At 41.1% G+C, this 26,357-nt stretch overlaps 1 protein-coding gene across 7 annotated transcripts in view; it reads right to left on the minus strand.

Moving 5' to 3' along the window:
- Positions 1-206: 206 nt before the first annotated feature.
- Positions 207-26,357, minus strand: part of asic1c (acid-sensing (proton-gated) ion channel 1c) — an 86,630-nt gene continuing 60,479 nt past the window's right edge. Inside the window, exons 1-11 of one of the 7 annotated variants that reach the window (XM_070974324.1) lie at positions 15,130-15,861; positions 11,797-11,947; positions 8,668-8,795; positions 6,602-6,752; positions 6,428-6,484; positions 5,835-5,988; positions 5,519-5,610; positions 5,084-5,163; positions 4,268-4,339; positions 1,875-1,927; positions 207-728 (exon numbers count right to left, since the gene is read on the minus strand). In XM_070974324.1, the coding sequence (XP_070830425.1) occupies positions 650-728; positions 1,875-1,927; positions 4,268-4,339; positions 5,084-5,163; positions 5,519-5,610; positions 5,835-5,988; positions 6,428-6,484; positions 6,602-6,752; positions 8,668-8,795; positions 11,797-11,947; positions 15,130-15,771 (1,659 nt within the window). In that variant the 5' untranslated portion in view covers positions 15,772-15,861 and the 3' untranslated portion in view covers positions 207-649. Of the gene's footprint in view, positions 729-1,874; positions 1,928-4,267; positions 4,340-5,083; positions 5,164-5,518; positions 5,611-5,834; positions 5,989-6,427; positions 6,485-6,601; positions 6,753-8,667; positions 8,796-11,144; positions 11,273-11,796; positions 11,948-15,129; positions 16,416-26,357 lie in introns of those variants that run through there. The other 6 variants (XM_070974323.1, XM_070974326.1, XM_070974327.1 and 3 more) reach the window with 6 other exon arrangements.

The following is a 26,357-nucleotide window of genomic DNA, read 5'->3' on the forward strand; positions in this document are numbered from 1 at the left end:
GGAGCAAAAGGCAACATGAAACACTCGTCCAGTGTTTTTTTGATTCAGGTGTGAGCAGCTCTTCTGACCAACTCGGTTAAAGTTGAGCAGATTTCCAAAAAGCTGTTCAGTCTGGTGACAAGTATAAGGTCACTCGATACAGCATCAGTTAGACGCTGGAGACGCAACACGGATAAGAAACTGCAATGCTACACATACCAACCCAGGTCTATTATTCTAGGTTTTTTTTTTTTTTTTTTTTGGATTGGTGTACAGCAAAACTAGCACAACAGTACTGTGAAACTCATCTCACCACAGGTCAGATATCCCGTCTTTGGGCACATCTGTCGTCACTGATAGTATATTCTCAAGTGACAGCGTAAGAGAAACAAATCCACATAATGAAAACATAAATAAATCAACACTGATGCCTTGACATGGCAGTTAAACCTGAGTTCTGTTCTGGAAGTTGTCTCTTTTCTTCTGATGATAGTATTCTATTTCTATTCAGGTATTGATAAACTCTACTATACGTTTTTTGAGTTGTACACTCCGCCGTTTTCTGTTAAATACATACATTATTTCACAGTTTGCTGTCAAGTCCCCGGATGTGCCACCCTGCCCCCAACCCCTACTTTATGTTGTCAACAAGCAAACTCCTCAAAGTTGCCTAGAGTCGGGTGACGAGGTAACATGTTCGGCGTGAATCCGAGACTGTCCGAGTGACTCCGGAGGGTGTCACAGGTGCTCTGCAAAACAGAGGGAAGGGAAGGACGGAAGACGAGTTCAACCGGGTTAAGGGAGGGGTGATGAAGGGAGTGATGATGATGGTGATGTGGGAGGGAGAGGAGCCACAGGTAAAATGAGAGCGACCGGAACAATGGAGGGACGCGAAGGAAATAAAACAACAAAAAAAAAAGGTATGTGTGGCAAAGAGCAAAAACAGAAAAAATATGAGGTTGATCGTTTTCAGCGCATCAGACACGAGGATGGCGTGAGCAATGATCATGAATGACAGAAACAGTGACGAGGTGATGAATACAACAGATTTGGAAGTTCCAAGATCGGCCACATCGCGTATGTTTCACAGGTAGTGAAAAGAGAGTTTAAAGAAAAATCAGGGGAAGGTGGGAAAAAGATGAGTGAAAGGAGGGAGAAGAGAAAGAAAAACAGCACATTTTTAGTCCTGTTTTTTTTTTTTTTTTAGCATGTCAAATTGCTATAGTTACGGAGGCTGAAACATCCACATAGGTCTGCATTTCCCTGTATGTGCTCCATGAGTAGATAACGTGGATAACAACCACTGGTGGTCCCATTGGCAGAAGGGGCTATTCCAGCAGACAAAGAACCATTTGTATTTTGTGCAAACTCACTGCATGCAGACCTGTGATAACATCACAAAGTAATGCATCTAGTGATGTTATCCGGCATGAGCCTCAAATGCATTGCCTCTAAATGGACCTCAGTGCTGCAGGGAAACAAATAGATTCTCACGTGGTTCAGCTTTTTTGTACAACAATTCAATAAATTCGAAATCTTTTTTTCACAGGAGTACTGCTCTTAATCCTACGGGAGAGAAAGCATCATTATTATTCGGTGGAAGGAGCAACTTTTGCATAGTGCAGAGAGTCAAATCTGTTTGCACTTGGAGAATCCAACCAACTCATGTCTTCTGTTGAGCCGATAATACAGAAACACACCAGACTAACCTATACCGATATTAGAAATGCTCACTGCAGTTGTATAATCACCCCCTTTTTTTTTGTTGACTGTCTACTAAAGCCAACCAAATCATTTGTAGCCACTGAGGAAATGATGTATGAGATGGCATCAAGTATGTATGAAAGAGAGGGACAGCATGGGAGGGAGCATCTATTATCAATGGGGTGTGCTACCTGGGGGCATGATTAGGCGTGACACCAGGGCTGGTTGGGTTCTCTGGAAACTCCTGGAATAGACATGATGAAAAGAAAGATGGGTGAGGGTGACTGAAATGAAAATAAAACACAATGCAAATGCTAATAGTTCAAAAACTGTGAGGGAATACTGCAAAAGGGTGTTTTCCCCTCAGTGATATCACTGAAGCACTGGAGGGTGCAACTGCTGTGCCAAATGAGATTTCAGTTTGTCTAATAAGCTGGAAAAACAAAAGCCAGTCGCTGTCATCCGTAAGTGATCATTGAGGAGAATTAAAGTAAAATAAAGTCTAGCAAACTGCTTAATGCTTTACTTTATCGTCAGGTTGTTTGAGTGGAGATGTGACAATGGACTAGTTGAAAAACGGTTATTGAACATGAGAGAAAGGAAGTACAAAAGGATGGTTTATTGTAAGCAGGTGAAAATATGACATGAATGGGGCAGAACACAGTCAATATCACACTATGCAAGACTCCAGTATAAGCATGACACACTGTAAATATCAGCCCACTAAAGAAACGCTTCTTCTCCTGCCACTGTTCTAAGAACTGACCCTCCAAAAGCCAGACGGACTAAAATAAGCTCCTTCCTAACTGCACTGCCTTAAATGAACATATCTACACTTCTACAAAAGAGAATAAAACAACTTCACTTCAATCTTTTCCTCCACATCAGCCAAACCAAATCCTGAACCCGAGGCAAACCAAGCATGCAAGAGTTCAATCCACATGCAGAGACAAACCCATGGCTTTTTCACCCATTTGAAGAAAACTAAGCTCATGTCGAATTGCTGGTAATGAAAAAGTCTTGGGCTTGTACGACACACACAACAAAGTATTAGAGTATCAGATTCTGCCAACACGACTGGATGCAAACAGTACAGTACACTCAGGGACAAAAGAAACCGTCTGCACGTAACAAAAACCTGCTTCAATGCTTTTGATTAAAACAGCACCAGAAAAGAGTCAATGTTTTAGTTTTCTGTTCGTACAGTGAGCTGCAGAGTGGGATTAATGGTCTGTACTTGGACTTGAGACACGACCCATGGTCGATTGGGCTCTACCAGTGCTATACATAAATTAAGTTGTCCATACACATACATAAATGAGCATTTTCAGGAATTAATTCTAAAATAATTCACAAAAAAAAGGGAAAAAAAAGTGGACCCAAGCACGTTCCTTGTGGGACTCCTCAGGATTTATTTAGCAATTTGTTAACTTTGAGATAAAATTCTTGCTTTGTTCAGAGCTCAAGGTGAAAAAATACAACTTCTATGAAAATGAAAGCTATGATTAATGACATCAATTGAAAATTTGACTGAAAATGCTAATACACTAATGGCTCTAGAACTGCAGACTTTCCATCTTTTGGTAAAGGTTTGATTCAGCAGTCTGTGCTGAACATTTGCTCATTACTGATATTAAGAAGGTGCATTTCAGTTATAAATAATTTCTTAACTGCTCTGTATAAAGCTTACATAACAGTCTGCAGGGGAAGTGGAGGTGCCTCTGGATGCAGCGTTGAACCACTGGGCTCGACAAAATACAGTGATTTAGGGCAGGACAGAAATGCCTCGCATTACTCTAGTTTTCATTTTGAAGTTAAAATGGGTTTCATTGCCTTGAAGGCTTTGAAAATGAGTTGATCATGAAATGTTAATAAAATCTCCAGACCTCTTAATCTTGTTCAGCTTCCAGCTCATTCTTCTGCTCTCACATGAATCCGTTCTGGGTTTGCTCTGATTATACTGCCAGACATAAAGAAGTGAAACCTGAGCATAAAAACAGCCTTTTCCTGCTCAAAGTGAACCGTAATTACATGACTGAGGGTGACATGGAGAAGCTCTGTCCTGCATATTGTGTAAATGCTGAAAAGTGGGTTGGTCTGTGGATCAACTCAGGTAATTATACAGTAACAAATCACAACAAAGCTCAGAAAATTAGGTTTACAAAGTCAATTTTCTACTTGTAAATACTCATCTGCATTCCATCTATAAAACTACTGCACATTTTTGTTGTAAGAGGAATAATTCCTGCTGATATTCTATAATATTCAATATGTAAATAAAGCGCACCGTGTGGGTATACCATTAGATCCTCTGATAATGCATTCATACTGTGCAATAAGAGCAACATTTATGTATTATTAATGATTATGTTTTCCAGCACAATACATCTTTTCTGCATGGGAAATTGAAACTAATGGTGACATAATGTCCCATGGCTTTGCTTCCGCTCTGGTGCTGTTCATTAAAAGCATTTCCAGCATTAGCAGACATTTTTTGTTGTTGTTGTTGTTGTTCCTGAGCTCATCTGATATCACATCACACTCATTTCATTCCATCAAATGCATTCTGAGAGGCTAAAATTACCAGATTGTCGCTCTGACAACGCTGTGGTCGTTTCTTGCGTATGAAGTAACCCAAAACCTTATCCTTAAACACCTAAATGCAAAAACATCAGATAGACATTACTCACACATGGTATGCATCATGGTCAGTGACAAAGATTAAACATTAAAAAGTACAATTATGTTGGGAAATAAGCTTATTGGACAGTCAGATGATAACACTCTCATGTCTGTACAGTAAACATGAACAGCCAGCAGCCAGATAGCTTAGCTTAGCATAAAGACTGGGAACAGAGGGACGCAGCAACAGTTAAAAAGCTGTATTTTGTTAATGTTATCTGTATAAAAACTGAAGTGCAACAACTACAAGTTGTAGTTTTACTGGAGGTTATGTGTTAGATAGCTCATGGCAGGAGCTGCTGTCTGGCAACAAATGAAACAAACGAGATATAATAAGTTAATTAGTGAGCTTTTAAAGGTTCCAGTAGGTAGATTTTGTTATCTTCAGACAGAGCCAGGCTAGCCGTTTTCCCAGATCAAGTCTTTATGCAAAGCTAACCAAATGCTGGCTGTGGCTTCATATTTACCGGATGGACATAAACATGCTGTCTACATAAGCTTCTTTCCCAAAATGTCAAACTACTCCTTTCATAAGCAGTACAAATTTATTCAAAGGATAAATCTGACTTATTTTACAAGGTACAGTATATAAAAAAATAAAATCAATTAGCGATAAAGTGTTACACTGAAATATCTGCCTTTATTTACACTAGGGCAAGAATAAACTGAATTAGTGTTTAAAGTTTTACATTTTTATTAATGAAAACCATCACTTTACCTCATATAGGTAGTCAAATATTTCCAGTATTGTTAAGACACTGGCTCCGATAAACAGCCCCATTTGACCTCCAATGTCACCTAGAAAAGTAGAGATGAACAGATATGGGCAGGTACAGGAATTGAACAATGGTGTGTGAAACCATTCCCTGCGCTGTCACTTCCAATTCATAATCTCACACAGTAATCTGAGCAGAATTGTCAAACGTGTCCATCCAGCCCCAGCTTCTCCTCACACCCAACCTGGCTGCCCTTGCAAGAGCATCAGATTATGAAAATGTGTTCAGCCTGTTTCACAAGTTCAAAGAGGAACCCTCAAAGCACCAGGCGTGAACGCGCGATGTGAAATGTGCGGCGGGGACCCGCTGAGAGTGCTGATACTGAGGTCAGCCACACTTTTCTGTCACAATGAACCTGAGAAGTGCGAGAATCTTACCAAGAAGCCCTGCAATTTCATAGGCCTTCTTCTGCTCAATCTTCTCATAATTCAGAGCTTCAAAGAAGATGTCCAAGACCAATATATTTTCTCTGGGGAGAGGACAGACAAGAGCACACCCAAGTTTATTTCGGATGATTTTAGATGACACCAAATGATATCTCACAATTCCTGTGCAACTATCTTTCATTATTGTTACATTGAAGGTGAACGATGGAGACCCCAGTCATGCTGTGCCACAGTACATCCATCCATCAACAGAAAAATGAAAAGAGGTTGAGACCTGAATAACTGACTGCTACCATATAATACTTACCCAATATATTGCTCAGTTTTGTTGAATTTCTTAGCCAGATATTTAGCAGATGCCTTACTGGGGATCTTAACCATGGACAGCTCCTTGCCATAGCGAGTCATGTTGCAGGGGGTCTGACACACACAGTAATCGTTGTCTTTCTCTACCAAAAAGTCTGTGGATGATCAAAGTCATTTAAAAATGTTGTGATCACTGCGAAGAATCAAACAAACCTGCATACAGAGGCTCTGCTGAAAATATCTCTGCACACAAAAACTACACTCGCTGCCATCGTTCACTTTCCATGAAAGCAAATAATGACTGAAGCTATAACACAGAGGGAGAAAAAAGCTCCATGGGATTTATTTGATATCACCGAAGCATAGACACATCACAAATCTTCCTAATGGAATTTTTTAACAATAATTTTACTTTATTATTTTGCTTCAGCACTGTCTGAGATTAAAGCAATTTCAAGTTAAGCTACAGAGGCATTATATAAAGGATGGAATGGTCTCATGGCTCTGCTGCTGAACACTTGGTTGAATTCAGACATTAACGTAAAACTATCACACCAACATTTCATATTCATGCAGTGAAGTGCGTGGGCTCACCTAAAGCTGGGTCAGCACAGTCTTTGTACTGCTCAGGCGTGCAAACTGTTGAGGTTCCTGTTTGAAAAACAGAATAATTACATGTAATGTTAAAAAAAAAAAAAAAAGACATACGGACACAAGTGCATGCCACATTTTTTAATTGGTCAAGCCTTGAAGCCTGTGAAATCATACCAGGCATGTGAACCATTCTGCAGTTGCAGTTCTCCAGCAGGTAGCGGGTTTCACAGTCAATGCGGCAGGCGGTGATGCTGTACGTAGAGAAGTATTCAGAGTCTATGGGAGTAGACTTGCAATCCCCCCAAGGCGGAGGGAGGTACTGAAGCTGAAAGAGCAAACAGCACATGTTTTCCCTCAGTATATCAGCACACAGGATTACAATGAATAACATAATACAGGTCCAGTACAGCAGAAGTACAAAAGAGGACAACAAGCTGACAAAGCCCAACACAAATGTCTCACACGTAAAAAAAAAACAAAAAACAAAAAAAACATAGGCACTTAAATGAACATGTGCACTGACACAATATTGGCACAAAATATCCATTCAGACCAACATTATTGCTCATGTGTAGCAGCAAGCAGACGTCATGCAGAACATTACTGATGCAGGTCTAGTCCCCGGTAGGAAGCAGAATACCATGGGAATAGAGACAAGCTTAAGAGAAATCTGTAATATACGGAGTTTCAGACAGGACACCACAATCAATGGACAAATCTTACAACCCTGAGAACACAACTCAGAACAATAAACAGTTTACAGTTTTCAAATGAACAGATACATGAACTGAATTTAACAGACATTATACACAGCATTACATTGCAGTTTATATTAGATACTTGACGAATAAATAAATCCTAATGAATAAACTACTCTCCAGAAGCTTAGAAAAGTGTTTCTTGCATCGTCAATTAACTGTTTAGATATTGTAATCTGAGCTCATGAGAGTTCATTGCTAAACTGCCCTGCCCGCATAGCCCTGCGAGTTTAACAATAAAGTCAAAATGTAGTGTATATTCAGTTTGCAGTCTCATTAGAGGTAAAAGTCTCATTAAAAGGTGAAGAGCAGGTCATTACTTTTATGAGTAACTCTGGGAATTCTAAATGAACCCACTAATGAGGAATATTTAATGCCTGAATTTTAAGCTTTTGGTTCATACTTAACATTAAACCCATGGTGCTCGTCTTATAACTGCAGCAATGTGCCCCGTGTGTGTGTTTGTGTGTGCGTGCGCAATCTGTTTAGAGCTCTCTTTAACACTTTGAAGGAACCCCCTTTCAACACATCGACAATTAGGCGCCAACAAAACTTTCAGTCCACTTTAAGAGTCTTGTTTACGCCAATTTATGGTAATGAATGCGTACTACTCATTTTTAACACAAAAACTATCCCATTATTTATGAAGGCCACAGATGCTTGTTTGGGTATTTGAGCATGTAGCTACTAATTGCAGTGGGAGCTAGCCAACAATCAATGCCAAAGGCTCCTTCCTGACAAAGGGAAATGATAATGCTATTGTCACATTACGGCTCACTGTAATTCCCACTCGTCTCCACTGGCTCTAAGCAGGCTAACTGACAATCTCGTGGTCATTTAGTCAATAAAAAGTGACAGAGATAGAGTGGAATTCACTGAAGGAGTGGACTTAAACTGGTAAACATGATTAAGGCTTTATTGAACTCCATTTCTAGCCCACAGACTCTCATAACTGGAGTTACACTGGAGATAAAACCCTGGTGCAATAAATGCCAGACTTCAAACTGATGCCGGAGTCCTCGTGGGTAATAAAACCTAATGAATCACATTGTCTGGTCTCTCCAGATGACATTAAGCAGCGGTCCAGTGGATCGCCCCGAGAACACATAAAAGCAAGACGAACAAAAAAGAAAAAAAAAAAAAAAATGTTAACAGAAGTGTACATGGCAGTGAAAGGGTAAAGCCAAACAACAGCTTTGATGAGGACACAGACTCGGATGAATGGCTTAAAGCTGGAATGAAACACATTAGCTGCTAGTTGCTAATATCTATTAAACAGAGAAGACAATGACAACAAGGACAGACTGCGGATGTTGTTGCATGTCGTTGCTTCAGCCACACGGAGGGGGGACAGATGGATCCATTCCTCGGGGAGGGAGGGGTGGACCAGCAGATGAAAGTGAGGAACTCGATGACGGGTGTGTTGCTATTTAACAATACAGAATTTGTGGCATGCAGCAAGCCCAGACAGTCATACGCTACCCTCTGCTCTTGGGTGGAAACGAACGTTTGGAAGCCGGGGGCGACCCCGAAGCCCAGCTCATGGAGGAAAGGAGGCTCTGACTGAGTGTGAAGCTGTACCTTTATTCCGGCCTCATAGGACGTCTCATCTAGGGCGGGGGGGTGAGGGAACACAGCCCACATGATTATCAAAATTAAATGAGGAGCAACTGCAAGGCAACGGGCAGAAAGTGGTCAACCCCTCCGGACAGGAAGGCAGCCTGTTGTCAGTATAACAACCAAACAGCTGCAACTCCCAGCGGTGCGTGGAGACTTTCATCACAGCATCAGAGTACTGGTGGGTTTGTCATTCAGCCATTCTCTTCTCATATCCACTCAAGCTGGCGTGAGGACACAGTTCAGTTTCAACCGTTACATAATTCTAGTCCAGAATTTGGTGCTGTACTGTAGTCCTCTCTGAGCTCACAAGTCATAGCCTCCCATTAAAAATTTAATTCCTCTGACAGAAGCTTAACAAATGAAAAGTCTTGGAATCATAAGCGCTTCAGCCAGCTGTCGATTATTACACTGAGAGCAGTGTCACTGTACTCGTCGGAGACTGACTGAAATTAATTCTGGCCAGACTTTAATGACAGTCTAATTAATTCAGCCCATCTTTTAGGTCGTAAACACGTCCTTTAGCTGTCACTGGTGTGGGCGCGTGTGTCATCATTATAAATGACAATCCATGCACTTTTGCTTTCACGAGGAATCTCCATGATGGTGATTAATAGATCCGGTTCACTTCTCAGAGATGGCTGAATGATGGTGCACTTGGAGCATTTTACAACACTCGTACAGAGAAAGAGAAAGAGGGTGAGAAAGAGACATTACATGTTTCAAAGCTGCTTCCCAAAAAATAACATTTGTCATCTTTGTGGTGTCCAAGTGTCTGTTTTCAGAGACCAAACCCTGCCTCGATCATCCCATGTTATTCTGCTAAATCAAGGGTGGAAGATTTTATGTGACCATTTATCTCATGCTCATGAACTGACGAAGGCCATTAACTTTAGGAGCAAAATCATTTAAATTAGACTCAATAAATTGCTAAAATTAGGGCTTTGATTAGCCGCTGGAGTATCCATTTCTTCAAGTCTTCACGAGGACAGCTTATGTGGTGGAAATCTTAAAGAGCCTGCAGCTAAATCCAAAAATAAACTCCATCTCAAAGGTAATCATCGCAAAAACCTGATGTGTAAAATCCCCAAATCGAAAACGTTAGAATATTACATACAATGACATTTCCCTCCTCTGTCGCTGTTTCTGTTTGAAAATCAAAAGACTTCGAGTTCGGACTAGCGTGGACAAAAGAATTTGAATTTCTTGTCTTGGCAACATCACATTTACGGTAAGGTTACCGTAGATCTTGAATAGAAAAACCATGTGAGCTCAAGGTTATGACCTTGCACACAAGCTTTCCATATCAATTCTTACTCTTCATCCTTCACTGGCGGCAGTGAAGTTGAGGACTAGGATTTAATTTTCAACACTTTCTGCTTCACTTGATATTGTGCGCTAAATCACTCATTTTCCTGTGTCCCTAAATCATAATACATTCTAAAATATGTCTTCAAAATAGCTGAGGGTCACCTCTCTCATGTAATGACACATACTTAGAGTGTTAGAGGAATTAGGAAATAGATTAATATGATGACAGGTGGACCAGGTTTCTTTTAATAGTTCACTTTAACATCAAAGACATGATGATCGTTTTAACATCTTTCCCTGCGGATACAGGAAGTCGTGAGAGGTCAGTTATTTATAGTGATTCTTTAAAGGAGTCTGATGAAGGCTAAAAGCTGCTGCCTACAGACCATTTTAGCAATAATTTCAGCGAGAAAATCATTCCTAATGTTTAATATTACTTTTACAATTTCTTTACAGCCTGTTAATTATAGGAAATTGTTCATTCTTACTTCAAACACGTTATTTCTTATTAATCAGAGGTAATGTTTTGATCATTAAAGCCTGTTAACCGTGGCTGTGTGAGTCTTCTTCACAGTTTTTCTCTTTGAATGCGCCACTTGAGACAATTTTCACAGCATTCAAATAAACTGGATTTATTTCTTTTCCCATGCTAAAAGTAGCTCAATATGAAAAGTAAAACAAACACTGTGAGCTGCCAGATATTTCTGCATTCTGTGAAGTCTGAGTTTCCTTTGGCTCAGATAAGGACAGTATGCTTGCATGCTTCAATCCAATCATGACTTGGCCCCGCTCTGACAATATGCCTCGGCTGCTGTAATTCGTCTGTTTCATGTACCTAGAAAAACAGGGTGTTTGTACAACATTCCCCTCACAAGGTAAATCAAAGATCTGATTTTGCTCCAGGCTCTGTGACACAGAGGTAATGGGCACTGGCTGGCGAGGATTTGGGGACAAACACAAAACGAAGCGGAGCAAAAAAATAAAAATAAAAAAGGTCGAGGTTGGAGGGAAGGAGGCTGAACATTAGGTACCAGTTGCTGCTGACATGACACAAAAGTTTGAAAACCAGGGGCCACACCAAATCCCAGTTGGTCAATGAAGGGCGGCTCGTCCTGGCTGTGGATCTGAACCTTGATGCCTGCTTCGTAGGAGGTCTCATCTGTGGATATAGCACGCCAGAAAATGTAACAACAAGCACGGGTCGCCTATGGAAGCCCGCTTTTTGGCTCTGGCACTGACACTAAGTGCTCCCAAATCCCACGCTGAAAGCTAATATCAGAGAGAGACTCATATGTTAGCGTGGTGGACCGGTGTTAAACAGATTTACAACCAACGATTTACGACATACTGTCTACTTTATGATCATATGGCTCAGTGGCATTGTTGTCTGCCATAAATTGAAAACAATATGTCAGTGAATGCATTCTATTAGACCTGATGTCAGCTGTAAACATGGAGAAACATATCAAGATAATATGCTATTAAACATGCTAGTACATCACTTCTCTGGAGTGAATTCTTCAGACATTTAGCAGTAAAATGAAGACGACCTGAGAGAATCTGGGGATTTTGTTATCTATATATCAATGGATACATCCACATGTTATAGAAATGACTCGAGGAGTAATTGAGATTTACAACAAAAGGTTTCTGCAAGTTAAAACCATAAAAAACTGCACTCACCTGTCTCTCCCCAAACAGGCAGGTATTCATCCTGCTGAATATCCAGCATGATCTCCAAGCCGTTCCCCGTGCCGCCTTTTAACGTCGTCAGCAAAGGGTTGCCGTCTAACCCCGAGTTGAATGTGTAGCATTTTCCGTAGCGTGTGTAGATCTGTAAAGAGCACAGGAAACAACAGGAGCGTAAATGAAAAGTCAGAGCCTTCCCATCGTGCTGTGGTAAACTGTGCACCTGTACAAGACGTATTACAAGTCAGCCTGTAATTGTGCAGGACAGCTAATCATTGCAGAGGTTTCCTGATTATCAGAGAAAGCAGCGCCGGCTTTAAACAGGCACCTGGCTATGATTTGGGAAATTAATGAGCTTTCCTTCGCAGCAGCAGCAGCAGTGGCTATCAATCTTTACCCAATTTCACTCCAAATTTCCCCTGAGTAACTGAGAGTGAATGTACTAGCTTGCTGTCATTAAATAAGAAACATCTGAGGTGGAAGCTCTCTGGACACGCAAACAAACTCTGAATTGGGTTCGAAAGAGCCATCTGTGTGTCCTGACTTACAAACTTCTTAAGAGGCCGAACCTGTGCCAGTAAAGCTCAGCGGTGCTTAACATTTGATGTGCAGTCGCTGCGGCGGGTTTGCTCACACCAGATATCTTTCTGATTTAATTAATCCACGTGGTTTGAGTTATTTATTTTCAGTTTTTGCTTCAGCACTCACAGCTGACACCGTTTCAGAGTTTATGGATTTCCCCTGTGATTGGAAAATTCTGTCTTCTGCCCAATAAGTAAAACTAAATCTGTATCGTGATTAGATGTGGTGACATTTTAAATCCAGTCCACAGTTCAGATAAAGAAAGCTTTGCTCTGAATACAGCTTGAGGGGGTGAGTAAATACAAGATAACGCTATCAATCTGAGATAAGACCATGAAACTGTTGCACTGATTAGTTATGCAACACTCTGAGGAGCCAGAATATCTATTTTTCATGCATTTCCACACAATATAAAACCCTGCAGTGTTAAGAACAGCTGCCGTACTTGTTTTATACCATTTAAAATTGTGACAACACCGACATAAGGCTTACACACAGGCACACATGAGTTTATCAGATTACACATGCAACATGTTTTCAGCAAACAAGTACATAATCATGAAACGCCATAATACTTTGGAAGTAAAGAAAGGCTGAAAGGATTTTAATTTTATAAACAACTGAAGATCTAACAGTGGAATTTAGTCACTTCTGAATATTTCCAGTTGTTAATTGATACTACTGAATTTATAGTACAAACATATTTTACAATAAAAAACATTTATATGAATTTATGTGGTTCTCCACTTTTCAGTAAATTATTTCAGGTTGTGTAATTTAAAAGTTTGTTTTTCGATAATTTCATTGGCCTCACGAAGAAAATTCAAGTGTCCAATAAGAAACAAACAAACAAAAAAACCTATACTGAAGCTGCTTCCAGTCAATTGGTCATTTTTGGATTTCAAAATTTGAAGCCAAAAACCAGGTTGCTCAAATTGGAATGGAGAAATTCAGACAACGAAATTGAAGATGAAAAATCAGAGAGATCAAACCGGGCGGAGTCGATTCCAAAATTTGAAACGACCTCCTGGAGATTTCAAAAGCGGGACTTCTGTTCAGACGGTGAACTTAAATGTTTCGATGCAATAAAATCAGCGGTAATTTCAACATTAATTATGAATGGACGATGTCAAAATTAGCTCTGACGACGACCTCTTGTGGCTTCCATATAAACCCCTCTACAATTACAGAATAATTTGATACATTGTGCCAGATTAATGATCACAGTTGTCTCACTTGGCCACAGAGAGAGCTCATGCATGACACGGTAACACCCTGACAACAAAAATAATGCCTGCTGGGACGATGTTTTTGCTGGCTATCTCAACAATCTGGCTGTCTACGTTTAATAGTGATGACAACATCACTATTATACAGCAAGTGCTTGTAGGAAGGATGATGGTTGGTTTTCATTCCCCAGTGTGGCGAGGTCGTGGTGAGCAGCCTGATGGCAAAAACTCAACCAGCATCGCAAAGCTGATCTCAAGAGATCAGAGTCAGTGTTCCATGTCCAGACTCAGAGAGACTTACATGCAGCTCAGACAGATAAGACAGTGCTTTGGTCCTTTCCCTCTGCTGGCTGCATAATGAGGTCTGCAAAGTGACTAGTAACCTATTTTTAAAGATGCAGATTCAAGTTCAGATAAAACGGGAGCTTTGTTCAGTCACACCATGTGTTGCTTAAGATGCGAGCACGCAGCGCAGTTTAGATCCCAATTAAGAATCCAGTCTGGCCGTGAAGACTGGTTTTATAGATTGTGGAGGCTCTGCACTGGTTTGTGCAGAACATGGGAGCCACCGCTGACAGCTGACATCTCGTCATGTGCAGGACTTTGCATTTCAAACTGCCTCGAGATGAGCTGAAGTTGTTACACAGTTACATTTTTTTGTGTGACTGGAATCTAGATGCTCAGATCTACAAAGGCAAGTGGTTAAATGGGATGCCAGTAACGGGTTGGTGTTCTAAACCTACAGGATTTCAATTATTCTCAGTCCTGTGAAATAAATGAGTCACTCTGCAAGTGTACTTCTCACTGCAGAAGTTTCTCCATCGAGGCTGTTAAATATTTCCTGATGACGCTGTGTTGAAAGTATTTGATAGAAATATTATCATTCGGAAAATGAAACTATGGCTTCCAAACGTCTTCCACTTCCTCCATGCAGCCATAATAGACTTAGATACGGTGTCTTAAATGGTAAACTCAGCTGCATTTTGGAAACAAGACCATAAACGCCTCATGCCCTCCAGATGTTTAATTAGAGAAGATAAAATTTTAATTTGAACTGATCTACGACGTCTGAATTACTTATGATCTAGTTTTTCTTCCTTAATATGTTGTCACGGGTTATAAAGTAAAAAGGCGTTAAAGCAGCTGGCAAGTCAAGAACTCGCGAGGGTGAATATAACCGAATGAGAAACTGTGAAAAAAAAAAAAAGTGTAACGTAGACAGTCATTGATGATGACGTGACATTGATTTTCCACCACAACATGAGGGTAACAATGTATTTGTTTCCTTGAGCGACTTTTTGAAGACATCAAGTTTAATAAGGAGAAAAGCTGCCATGTCTGACAGGTAAAAACAGGACAGGCTTGTTTGCAGCTTTGAAACATCGACACCTTAAAACACCCTGAGAGAGTGCCTGCTGGAGGCTGCGTTGTCAAATGCTTCCATGAATTATTAATACACCTCGCAAACAACATCAAATCCACACCTGACAAACACCATCTTTCTTTCTGTACATACAGTGCTGAAGTTTTTGTAGGTGCAGGTTTCCCCGCGGAACTTGCACTCCAGCAGCATCTCCTCCAACTGGTGACCGAGGCGTCCCATCATCTCCGTGGTGTTGATGCGGTAGTCAGGGTGCGGAGTGTAGTTGTTGAAGTCCAGCAGACTCAGGAGACCCTGCTTGTGGCTGTCTTTAAGGATGGACAGGCTCCTCTCCATTACTGTGTGATTAGGATACATGAGGTCCATCCAGTAGCCGCTGTGATACAGGTCATCCTTGGTCAGCGTGGAAACACGGAACACATTTTTATTGCAGAAAGTAACAGCTGGGAAGGACATGTTGTGAGCCCACACCATGTAGATCTTGGTGATAGCCGGGTAGGACATCAGGTAGAGGATTCGATTCCAGGACCAGGTGACGAGAAGACTGACGCAAACAAAGAAGGCCATGATCCAGATGACCCGCTGCGGTTTCGACTTGTCCGGAGAGAAGATGAACTTCAAACCGTGGATCTTGGTCCTCATTATGAAATCCACCGTGATCTCTTTCCACGTCGGTTTAAGCGAGCTGGGCTCTTTGTTTTTGCGAGGGGTCTCTTGGGCATCATTCTGTCTGTGTGGCCCCAGGGCAACTGATTCGGATGTGGGTGCTTCAACCATAATTGCTTGTGTCAAGGCGGGCGTTTCTTTACCAAATACGGTTTCTTAGCAGCCCACTCTAGAGAATCCCAATTTACACACAGTGGCTTTCTCCACAACCATCTCCAGGTCTGTGTTTCTCAAATTCCAGGTAGCAGCGACTGGAGTCCTAATATACAGCTGTCCCCCTGTTCAGGCAGGAAAATTCTTTGCCGTGAGGATATAAACAAAAGGAAGTGAGCTCCTTGGGGGAGGTAAAATTGATTTACATAATGATTCCTTTATGAGAAAAAACAGCTGAATCACTCCATTAACAAAAACCATCAAGCGTAACAATCACCAGTCCTTCATCAATAGATAAATGGACGTGATAATTGCAGATGTAAGCGACGACTTCACTCCCAGAGGCAATCACTTTGAAAATCCGGAGAGGCTTACCCCTGTTGCTCAGATCTTTCACTCCTCCATCTCCCTCTCCAGTAGCAGACAATACTTGCAGATTTCGGTGGTTTCTGCCTTTGTGCTGTAGCTGCCCAGAACCCAACTCCTCCCTTTTTCCACAGATTGAAGAGATGCTTTTTAGTCTGTTGACTTGCAGCCTGCAGAAAGGAATATAAAGCTTGTTGCCCCCCTACACACACTCTCTCTACAGTCGAATGGAGAATGAGGTGGAGCCAGTGGATGAAATTGTTTTCCTCCGGTGATGAAGTAGACCTCCACTAGTATAGAGAGGCGGGGGGAGGGTATCAATCAAAGTAGAAATAATTGTGAGAAAGAAATTCTGCAACAGAGAAACGAGGAAGTCTGCTTGCTTGTGGATCAATGTATCTATATAATTGATAACTGAAGGGAGCCAGCTAGTTGGAGAAAAACACACAAAATCCCCTTCAAAATGTGTTAGAAATCTCCGTTATAGCCCATTTTCTGGTTCTCCTTTTCTGCCAGTATCACATATAATTTCACAAATGCACTGTAATGAGGGCTGACATCCTGCTGCATGCAGATGTGGCTCTGGCTGATATTAAAGGTGCTTTGCTACGTTTATGCGAGACTATCAGAGGATTCTGCTTGGCAGAAGGCTCAGCTTCACACTGAGGCTATTTCTTTCATTATGTTAGCTGGAATCTGTTCAGTCTGTAATGTGAGTATTGGCTGGGTAACCTGATCACAGCTGTCCTGATGTATGGTTGTAAAAAATGATTCTGAAAAGTGAAAAATAGCTCTAAACGTTGAATTACTGCATGTGCTTGGAGGAGAGGGGATGATATGCAAATTTAGATGGAATGGATTGGACTAAATAATTGTATTCGTCCTAGTTTAAATATAACAGAGAAGGGAATGACTGATGGGCATCACGCAGTCCCTGTCTCACTGATGCAGAAATGTCAAGAGATGCCAGAACTGCTCTGCCAATTCTGAGTCCATTATTACATTTTAATATGTCCCCTATTTCATCTTAAAGTCTATAATTTAAACCACAACTTGTTTCTCCCCCCCCCCTTTAGACTTCTGCTATCCAAACAGCCATCAAGCCTTATCTCTAGTGCCTTTCTTATTTACATACGTTCTAATGAAATTACTTGTGGTAGTGTAAATGTCTAATTTTTTTTCATAATATGCTTTCCTTTAATCAAAACCAATGATGAGTGATAAGCAAAAACAAATGAAAGCGTAAGTAGAAGAGGCTTTTGATTACTGTGTGAAATGTAATTGGATGTCATTGTTACAAACTGGGAGCATGGTTTGGTAATCACATGTTAACTTTGTGAGCACCACCCTGTCGTTCAGCAGGAAGCATCAATATTTAAAAAATGAGACAGATTTTCCTTCATTCAACAGCAATACCAAAAGGTCAGCTGTAGACTTGGGGGTAATTATGCAGCAGGCGTCTCTCTGTCTCTAATGGCACAACTGTTATTTAACTAAGATGCGAAACTTAATTCAATAAAAAAGATAATTTCAAAACACTAAATTCATCCCTAGCCATTTAATTATAACTGAATTGTTCATTCATAACAAAGGGGGGGGGGGAGTTTTCTCTGTGTTCAAAAGTTGTGGTTATAACAGTCTGATAATATTAATGAATGTCTGAATGATGAAAAATAAAGAGGCCAAAGTAACAGCTTCAATACTCTGGTAATAGTTATTTTCCCTCTGTGTGCTTTCAGGGCTTTCCGGCAGCAAAACAACTAAATTAATTGCCTGGATCCAGCTCCCCCAGCAGCTCCTGTATGTCATGTCCACACCACGCCTATTTTTTCCTGGCTTCCAGGCACGACAGATGCCTGGCATTGCTTTCTTTTTTGTCTCGCGCCCGAACCTTTTTATTCTCAGAAAGAACGGGATAGGCATTTTTTTAATTGTTGAATTAAGCATTATCTTTTTGTGAGAGAAAGATCCAATCAAAGTGAACAATAGCCTCTATTTTGGCGTCAACAGGGATAACTACCTCACTTTCAGACCCAATAGCGAAGCAAAAACAAAGAGGAGAAAACACTAATGCTGCGTGAGTGGCAGGCGGGTAAATAACTCCAACAATAGCACCTTATCAGAGTCATAGCTGACTGCCTGGTTTCTCCACTGATTGACCAGCTGTATTGATTCCCCTCATTCTTGGTTTCTTTGGAAACATGTCGATAGATATGAGGCACAATTGACTGGTGGCTTAAATGCTTGAGCGTGAGGCTCTCCCAGTCTCTCCCAGTCTCTGAATCGTCCCCGTCAGCAGTTTGATCCGAAGCTCAATTTCATTACTCCCAGGCTGCAGAGGTTACACAGGCTGTGCATGACAGTCATCATTACTCTTATTTTCATTTGCTTTCCGTCTTCCAGCCTTTTACTGTGTGGTGCGTTTAAGAACAAGCATGTTTCCGAGGCACCTCATATGCAACGTTTGATTGCTTTAATGTTACATTCGCGTTTGCGCATGTGCTTTTAAACAATTTCCCCTCGGGGATCAATAAAGTATTTCTGATTCTGATCTTTTCTGTGTGACTGCCTGTGTGTCTGTGTTATGCCTTTGCATCTAAGGTCCTGATTTTGCTGAAATTATGTAAAGGTTGGCACTGGAGTTGAAGTTGATTAAGCGATTAGTTGATCAGGGGCAGCACAAACGAGCTGTAAAAACAACATTAACATGTTATCCTCTTTTAGAGAGACGGTGGCAAACTTGTTGGCAAATAGTTGCTTATTTCCATATCGAGCAGACACAGATTCCTTGGTGGGCCATAATAGAGAACAAAGTGACCAGATGTGAACTGCTTTGCACCCTAAATGTAGAGATATCACGAATGTAGACATAAATAAATTGATTTCTTGGTACCTTGGGGCAGTGCAACAAGCTTCAAACACATTTGCACATCCAGCAGACATGGAGTGACAGCATGCTGTATGCAGTAACATTACCATTCATTAGCAATCATGTGTGTCCACCTGATGAATGAAATCTAATAGTTATCCCTCTTTTAGCTTTGTTTTTGGTCTTCATCAGCTCCTGAGCGAGGTACCTGGCTCTTTAGCTGTGAACTGCTCGCTGTCACTAACATAGTGTGTAAAGCGAGGTGTACAGCGTGTTTACAGCTATTTTTGCTGCAAACAGCTGCCTGCCTCTGCCACTGATGAATGCTGAGAGAGGGGAGCAAAACAGCTAAACTGGGGGCCTGAAAATCAAAACCATAAACTGAGACATGGTGAAACACTTGAGAGATGAGGGAAGCTGCTGGGTGGAGTTGGGCGATATATACCAAATTGACATATGATAGTGTCCACAGTAAAACATCATGATGGATGATGATATTGTTATTGGGGAATGAGTGATGGCTCCTTTTACGGGCTATTCCCATAAAATGATACTTTTTATACATATATATGTTGGATATTAATGACTAATTCTACTTTTTGCACATTTGAGCTCATTCACATCCCATCCTGACCTGCTTACCTGATCTGTCCTTGCTTTTCCACCCTATAGCCGATGCTTAAGCTGCCTCATTAAGCAGTTCATCTGATTATACAAAAATTTTAAATACTCGTCATTCTGATAAAACTGCAGAGAATACCAGTGCATTTAATTTACAATTAAAACATGTAGTTTCCTGGGAGAGAACAGGAGAGTTTGCTCTGTAGCTGAAGTTTTAATTCTCAGTTCTGTGACATGAACGAACCCCTCATTTATTAAACAGGCAGATTTTAAAATCATTTCTACTGTATGTTTGTACCTAAATTAAAATGTGCTTTCCCTGAGCAATAAATATCATGATTAAATAATAATTTCCTTTAGTAAATCAGGAGTGAGAAGTTATTAGAAAATTAGAATAAACCCATCCTTCATTTTGCACTCTATGGCTGACGCTCATTAAAATACATATTCATGATAAAATTACACTGACTGACTGGCAAAACATTTACTGCACTTTGGAGTGTGGCAGGTGTTAATTTCAGGCGCTGTTTGTTTAGTGTGTGTGTGTGTGTGTGTGTGTGTGTGTGTGTGTGTGTGTGTGTGTGTGTGTGTGTAGACTCCCCCCGGTGCAGCTTTTAAATTACGATGGCTGAGGGTTCAGTCATCAGTGACTATCAGCCATCGTCAATGCCGGGTGCTGTGGGTTCAGTCATTTTTTCCACTGTTAATATAAAAATATTGATTAGTGCAGCTTTAAGTATAATTACTGAACTACCTGAATGGTGTTACCAGCAGAATCAATGAAGCTGTGAACAGAGAAAAGAAGGTGGCAACAAGGCTCTTTCTTTGTATGTACAGGAATCTTTGTGTTACTGGAAATACAGTACGACCTGACTGTAGAAAGGTTATAAAGGTTTCACCATTTTCAATCTACTGTATGAAACAAAGCTTTCAAATCTGGTGTAACGCTGCAATCACGTTTCTGCACTGCTGTGTTTTAGAACTTTTGTCTAAATATGACGGTCGCTAACTTTTCTTAAACTGTCTTTATTTGTGAAATCGCTTCATAAAATCATTAATTTAATTAAAATATTCCCTCCAAGACCGTGCCGCAATCACTCCAGAATATAAAGCGCTCCGGGCAAAAGTTAATGATTTTTCTTCTGTAAAATTGCTATCCTCCTTATTGAAAACACATTTCTGCTGCTCATACATTTCTATTGTTATCTTCCTGAGGAGGCAAACACATTTCATCTTTGTCTCAGTATTCAAGCATGTAATTAGAGGATCAGGGTGTAATAAACATTTACCAAATTGAAACGAGCAGCTGATTGCCATTTGATGGAAAAGAAAAATGGGACTATTTGAAAGACGTATTTGCACATTTATTACCCAACTTTAAGACGAGCTCAGATATCCCTGAGACAGTCAGGGAAAGACACTAACCATCCTCTTTCATGTCAAAGCCAAGCTGAACCCCAGAGGTCTCATTAGAGGAGGAGCAGAGTTTTGACTGAGTAAAGGAAGAGCTCCTTCAAGGGCCAGTGAGAATGTTCAGCACCAAATGAAATACTGGCAGCAATTAGATGCACATCAGAAATGCACACGACACAGACAGAGACAGGGACGGAGATAAAAAGAATAAAGGCAACACTCAACATTAATGTCCAGTTCCTGTAGAGTGAACTAATTAATCCATAGTTGACAGAAATCTATAACAATTTTGATAACTAACTGTTTAAGTAATTTTGGCTGAAGCTTCTCAGTTGTGAATATTTGGTGCGTTTCTTACGGTGTCTTCACACCTGGCTCGATTGCAGCAGCTGCTTGGAAACTGGGAGCGTTTCCCTCAGAAAATCTGTTTGTTTGGCCATGCGTGAACACAGCACTCGCACTCGGAAGCAGGACAGAACAAGCGAGCCGAGACGGCCGAGAGAGGGTGGTCTCTCCGGTCGAGCTGTGGAGCCACAGCAAATGGACCAACCACCAGCGCTCTGTGCTGGAACATGTGTGATTCCAGCACCATTTCAAAAGCTAAACTACTAATAAATTCATCTGCTGATCAAGAAATCTGTTCAGGAATTGCTCTTATAATTGATCTGGAGTCAGGAACACATCCCTGATTTAGGGATGCTGTGAAAACGTTAATAAAACCAGAACACCATGATTCTGAATGTGATGCCTGCATGTTTACCACCGTCTTCCATCACCTTCTCCTCTAACAACACTCATTCAGGGATCAGAGCTGTATTTTTATGCAAATAATTTGAAAACCATGCTTACACATATGCACATCAACACGTGCATTTTCCATGATTAATAGGTCAAAAGCTGTTGAAACTTCTGTGCTTGTATCTCACTTCATTTACTTTTTGTTAAGTCCATCAAAGCGTGACAGCGATCCACAGCAATAAGCCGTAATATAACTGTACATTCTATACCTCACACATCTGTTAGTCATTATTCATAACATGAGTTGGAATCGCAGTCTAATAACACTATTAATGCTTTTATCAGTTATTTCTCTGTGAGCTCTGTGTGACGTCAAAGAACATAAATCTAAGCATCAGAAGCATTAAAGTGCTCCATAACCTCCTGTCAGTCACCGGCATTTGATTTCCCCTTGTGGGTCCTGATGATGCAGAATGACAATCTATCAATCAATCAACCAGTTACCTGTCAGTCTGCGTAACTACGTGTTTACCCCCCTTGGTCTGGACAAAATGAACTGCAGGTGTGAAGAAACCTTTACTCTTATGTCATACAGTTTTTGGATGGTTGGAAAGCAAAAACAAGCAATTTGGTTATGTATCTTGTTCTCTGGGAAACTGCGATGGGCAATTTACACAATTTTCTGACATTTCATAGGCCAAATGATGAGAGAATAATTAATCAGCAATGAAAACTAGAGGGGCACTCAGAGCGCACAGACCTCTGCCAAGGAAGACAGTCGACTCATCTATAATATGCAAATCTGCAAGCAACCCTTATATATGTCTGGATATATTTCCAAACTGTTGGAGTTCTGTCAAAACATGGTTATGCCGAGCTGAAGCCTCATCATCTCAGCTTTGAGTTCACTGCAGACAATTCACATTTGGACGTAAGAGTATAATTAGTCGCACAATATGTAGTTACGTTGCCATAGCTACAACTGCTTTCTGTGTGAAGTTTGAGGGGCTACGTGTCGGCTACCTGCCATGGAGTCATCATAGTGCTGCGACTGTCTTTATTTTGTCACTTTTGACATTAAATACCATTTAAGAATTTAAGATGTATGAGTGTTTTTCTGCCAAGGCCAAATGCTTCTCTCTCAATGTTAATGAAAGGGAAAAATAATTCATGGATCCATCTTGTGATTCAGATGGGCTCAAAGTTTAACGGGTTCACCCTTAGCCCATGCGTCACCTAAAAAGCATCTAGTTATCATTTAATTAAATCAACAAATCAATTCATTGACTAATCATTTCCATGTAGAAATCTTCCGCTGGCTTTGTACTGTATTCTCCATTGACAGCAATACATTCGATTATGTATTCAATGAGTTTTAATGGACAGACAAAATGAGCAGGCGAGCCGACAGCCACTGACATGCATAGTAGTCATGAAATTTATAGATAAAAATTAATGAACTTCTGTAATATTTGACGCTTGAATAAATAAAGCTGCCTTAATGAATATCAAGGAAATGTTCCACATATATTACACCAGACTTTTTCTACCAGTTCATGATTCCTAATGGTGTTTCTTGATATGCAGCATGTCATACGTTCACTACTCGCCCTCCGTGAGACTTTCCATACATGAAATTAAGGCCAGAGGAAGTCCCACATTAACACTGTGATTTAACATGACCAAACAAATGCAGATCTGGAGGAGACAGACGATTAGAGCCGGAGCATTTGCAAACAGGGACGTCTCTCTGGTGGACAGGCAGCTTCTTTAGCAGAGGGAGACATCTTGTGGCCTGCCTCTAAATGAAACTAACCTCCCTGCTGCCTTGAAAAGCACCACAGCCACTCTGTATGCTGCACAAGTAATGCAAGGGAAGCAAGAATGGATTTTTAGCTACGATGGGCTTGTACTTTAAAATACTTCATATAAAATTCATCAAAAGGTAAAAACATTGGCATGTACTTTGAGAGAAAACTTAGAACACCCCCCCCCAGCCCCCAAAAAAAAGATGGTTTGGAGGAGAGTACATTCACTGTATATTTTACTGGCCATGAAACTCTTTTATTTCACTGTTTATTTTTCTAAAAGTGTTATCTTGCTGCAGCATGTTTTTCGGGTTCAGTAAAAGAAAATGCAGGCTTATTTGAAATGTACAGTAATTGTAAACATCTCTGACACAGCACAGTACAGTACAGCACCCTATCCCACCCTGGCAGACCAGGTGGAGGGCAGATGCAGTCTGTATCAATAAAAAACAGACGTTGCTGGCTGCGCCCGCCGTCTTCTTCCCTTGTTCCATTCCAGGCAGAATCCGACGAACAAAACATAAGAGAGCTGTCACTCAAGCTTTCAGTCTGCAGCCCCAGAGTCACACTTTGATAAACTCATTCCTAAAATTTCCTCACCGGTACTTTCATTTGCAAGGATAATCTTGTGTTCTTTTTTTTAGCATGTTCTCATCTTGTTTGCTCAGCTGCAGGCTTTTGGTATCCGCTCCTGAATCCATTCTGCCCGCTTGCCCACAAATTAACCAAAGCAAGCACTCGCCAGAGGGCCTAAAAGTGCCATCGAGTAACAGCATTCCATCAAGAATTTCTCCTGCTGTCAGGTGAACGTATTTGGAATTCAAATCATACCCCTAAACATCCACAAGGCTACACAGACTGTCTCTCTTCCCGACGTTCAAAGAAATGGCATAACAGAATCGAAATGTAAAGGACTTTTTTAACACTTGGAAACGGATTACATCACCACTCACACTTCCAAAAAATGATTCGCTGTTTCCAACAACCTGTCACACCTGGCTTCCCCTGTACATTGACTCGCGGTGTCGAGGGGAATCTCGGTTTACTTGAAAGGAGATAGCGATAGAATACTTTAGAAGGTGCAAGGCTTTGCATTTATTGGCTAAGAGGGCAGGATATAGATCTCAGAGGCCATTAGTGGAAACAAAAGCTAAATATGGGCTCGACAGGCAATCTAAGATCAAACGGACATGTGATATGAAACCACGAGTAATTCTTTTTGCCATATAACTATCTAGTAAAATGTGAAAATCTGGACATAAAAGGGCCGAACACATGCTTTTGTTTGAATAGCAAACGATGCCAGAAGGCCGGTAATCTACAACATAACATAATGGCACTATTGGTTTTGGACGGAGCCATACTTGTGTCCGGTGTCTCAACCTAACAAGCTAATTAACTTAAGAGGTTTTGTCGGCTGGCACCTCTAATGTCTGCCTCTGGTAGTATCTGTTCTGCAATGTGCAAGTCAGCAAAAAGTGCCCCCGTTATGAATTCCTTCACTATTCCTCTTCAGAGCCATTGATCGGACTGCCAATACAGCACTTACAGTAACAGTGACTCCCAAACTGGCCTTTACTGACACTGAGTAATGGAACAAACACATTAGGTATTTGCTATTTGGCCTGTCATCTACGCTCACTGCCTCAGATTTGTTTATTTCATTGTTTGCACTGTGGAGCTGTATTTTATCTCTCCCCTCCCCTTTCATGCTCCAGGCAGCACTGTAATTTTGTGCTCCTTCACACACCTCTTCCCTTCATCTCTCCTAATGCTTCCAGTTGTGCATCGCGGCGCTGGCTCAACTCCAAAGCAGGCTGAATCACAATGATGGTGTCAGTCCTCAGCTGAGTCCCAGTCCCACCTCAATCTAAGCACAGCACAGCCTCCTCTTCCTCTGCCCCCTCCTTTATTTGTTTCCACTCTGTCTTAGCTCTCCCCTTCAACTCCATTTCTTGCTTTTCTCCATCTCTCTTGTATAAGCCAGCACTCTTGTGTCTTCTTTCCTATCTCCCACACTGCCTCTGTCTGCAGCCAGACTCATTGTTTTTGAGCAGGTCTAACACTCAATCCTGACTTCTGCTTCCTTTACTCACCTTTCTCTTTTTTTTGACCTCCAAAGCCAACTTCAGCCTCCAAACAATACTGCAGTGGATGAGGTAAAACACCGCATCCTGGTTCTGTTTTGGCAGACCCTGAACAATTCCCCAACCACCACAGACAGTCCATAATGTAATATCAAAAAGGCTCTGGATTTAGTTTCAACACCAGCTGATACCTCAACAGGAAGTTCAATTACAACACAGGAGATCAACAGTAAAAGGATAAATTGGTTAGAATCAAGTGTCCGCATTGGCACAAGCCAGCTGAAGAGCTGAGCTCGTGATCGATTGAAATGATATTACTCCAACTTCAGCATGCATCCTGCATACACACACCGACAGATGATTTATATAGTCAGAGCCAATCTTCCAGGTTTAATCCAGAGCAGCGAGTTGGGCTGTGTTGTGGTGCTTACGCTTTTGAGTATTAATGAGGCAATCAATCACGCACCAGTTCACAGACGGCGTGTAAGGCAACAAGATGGAGGCATGAGATTAATTTTGATAATGAAATAAATCCTGCGCTCACTCAGGCACATGGCCCATCGGTTGTGTTGGAATCCAAGAATATTTTCTTTGACATCATGCTGAGTGACATAAACTGTGTGACATGCATAAACATGCGCG

The sequence above is a fragment of the Chaetodon trifascialis genome, chromosome 11 (assembly GCF_039877785.1).
Source record: "Chaetodon trifascialis isolate fChaTrf1 chromosome 11, fChaTrf1.hap1, whole genome shotgun sequence".
Lineage (NCBI taxonomy): Eukaryota > Metazoa > Chordata > Actinopteri > Chaetodontiformes > Chaetodontidae > Chaetodon > Chaetodon trifascialis.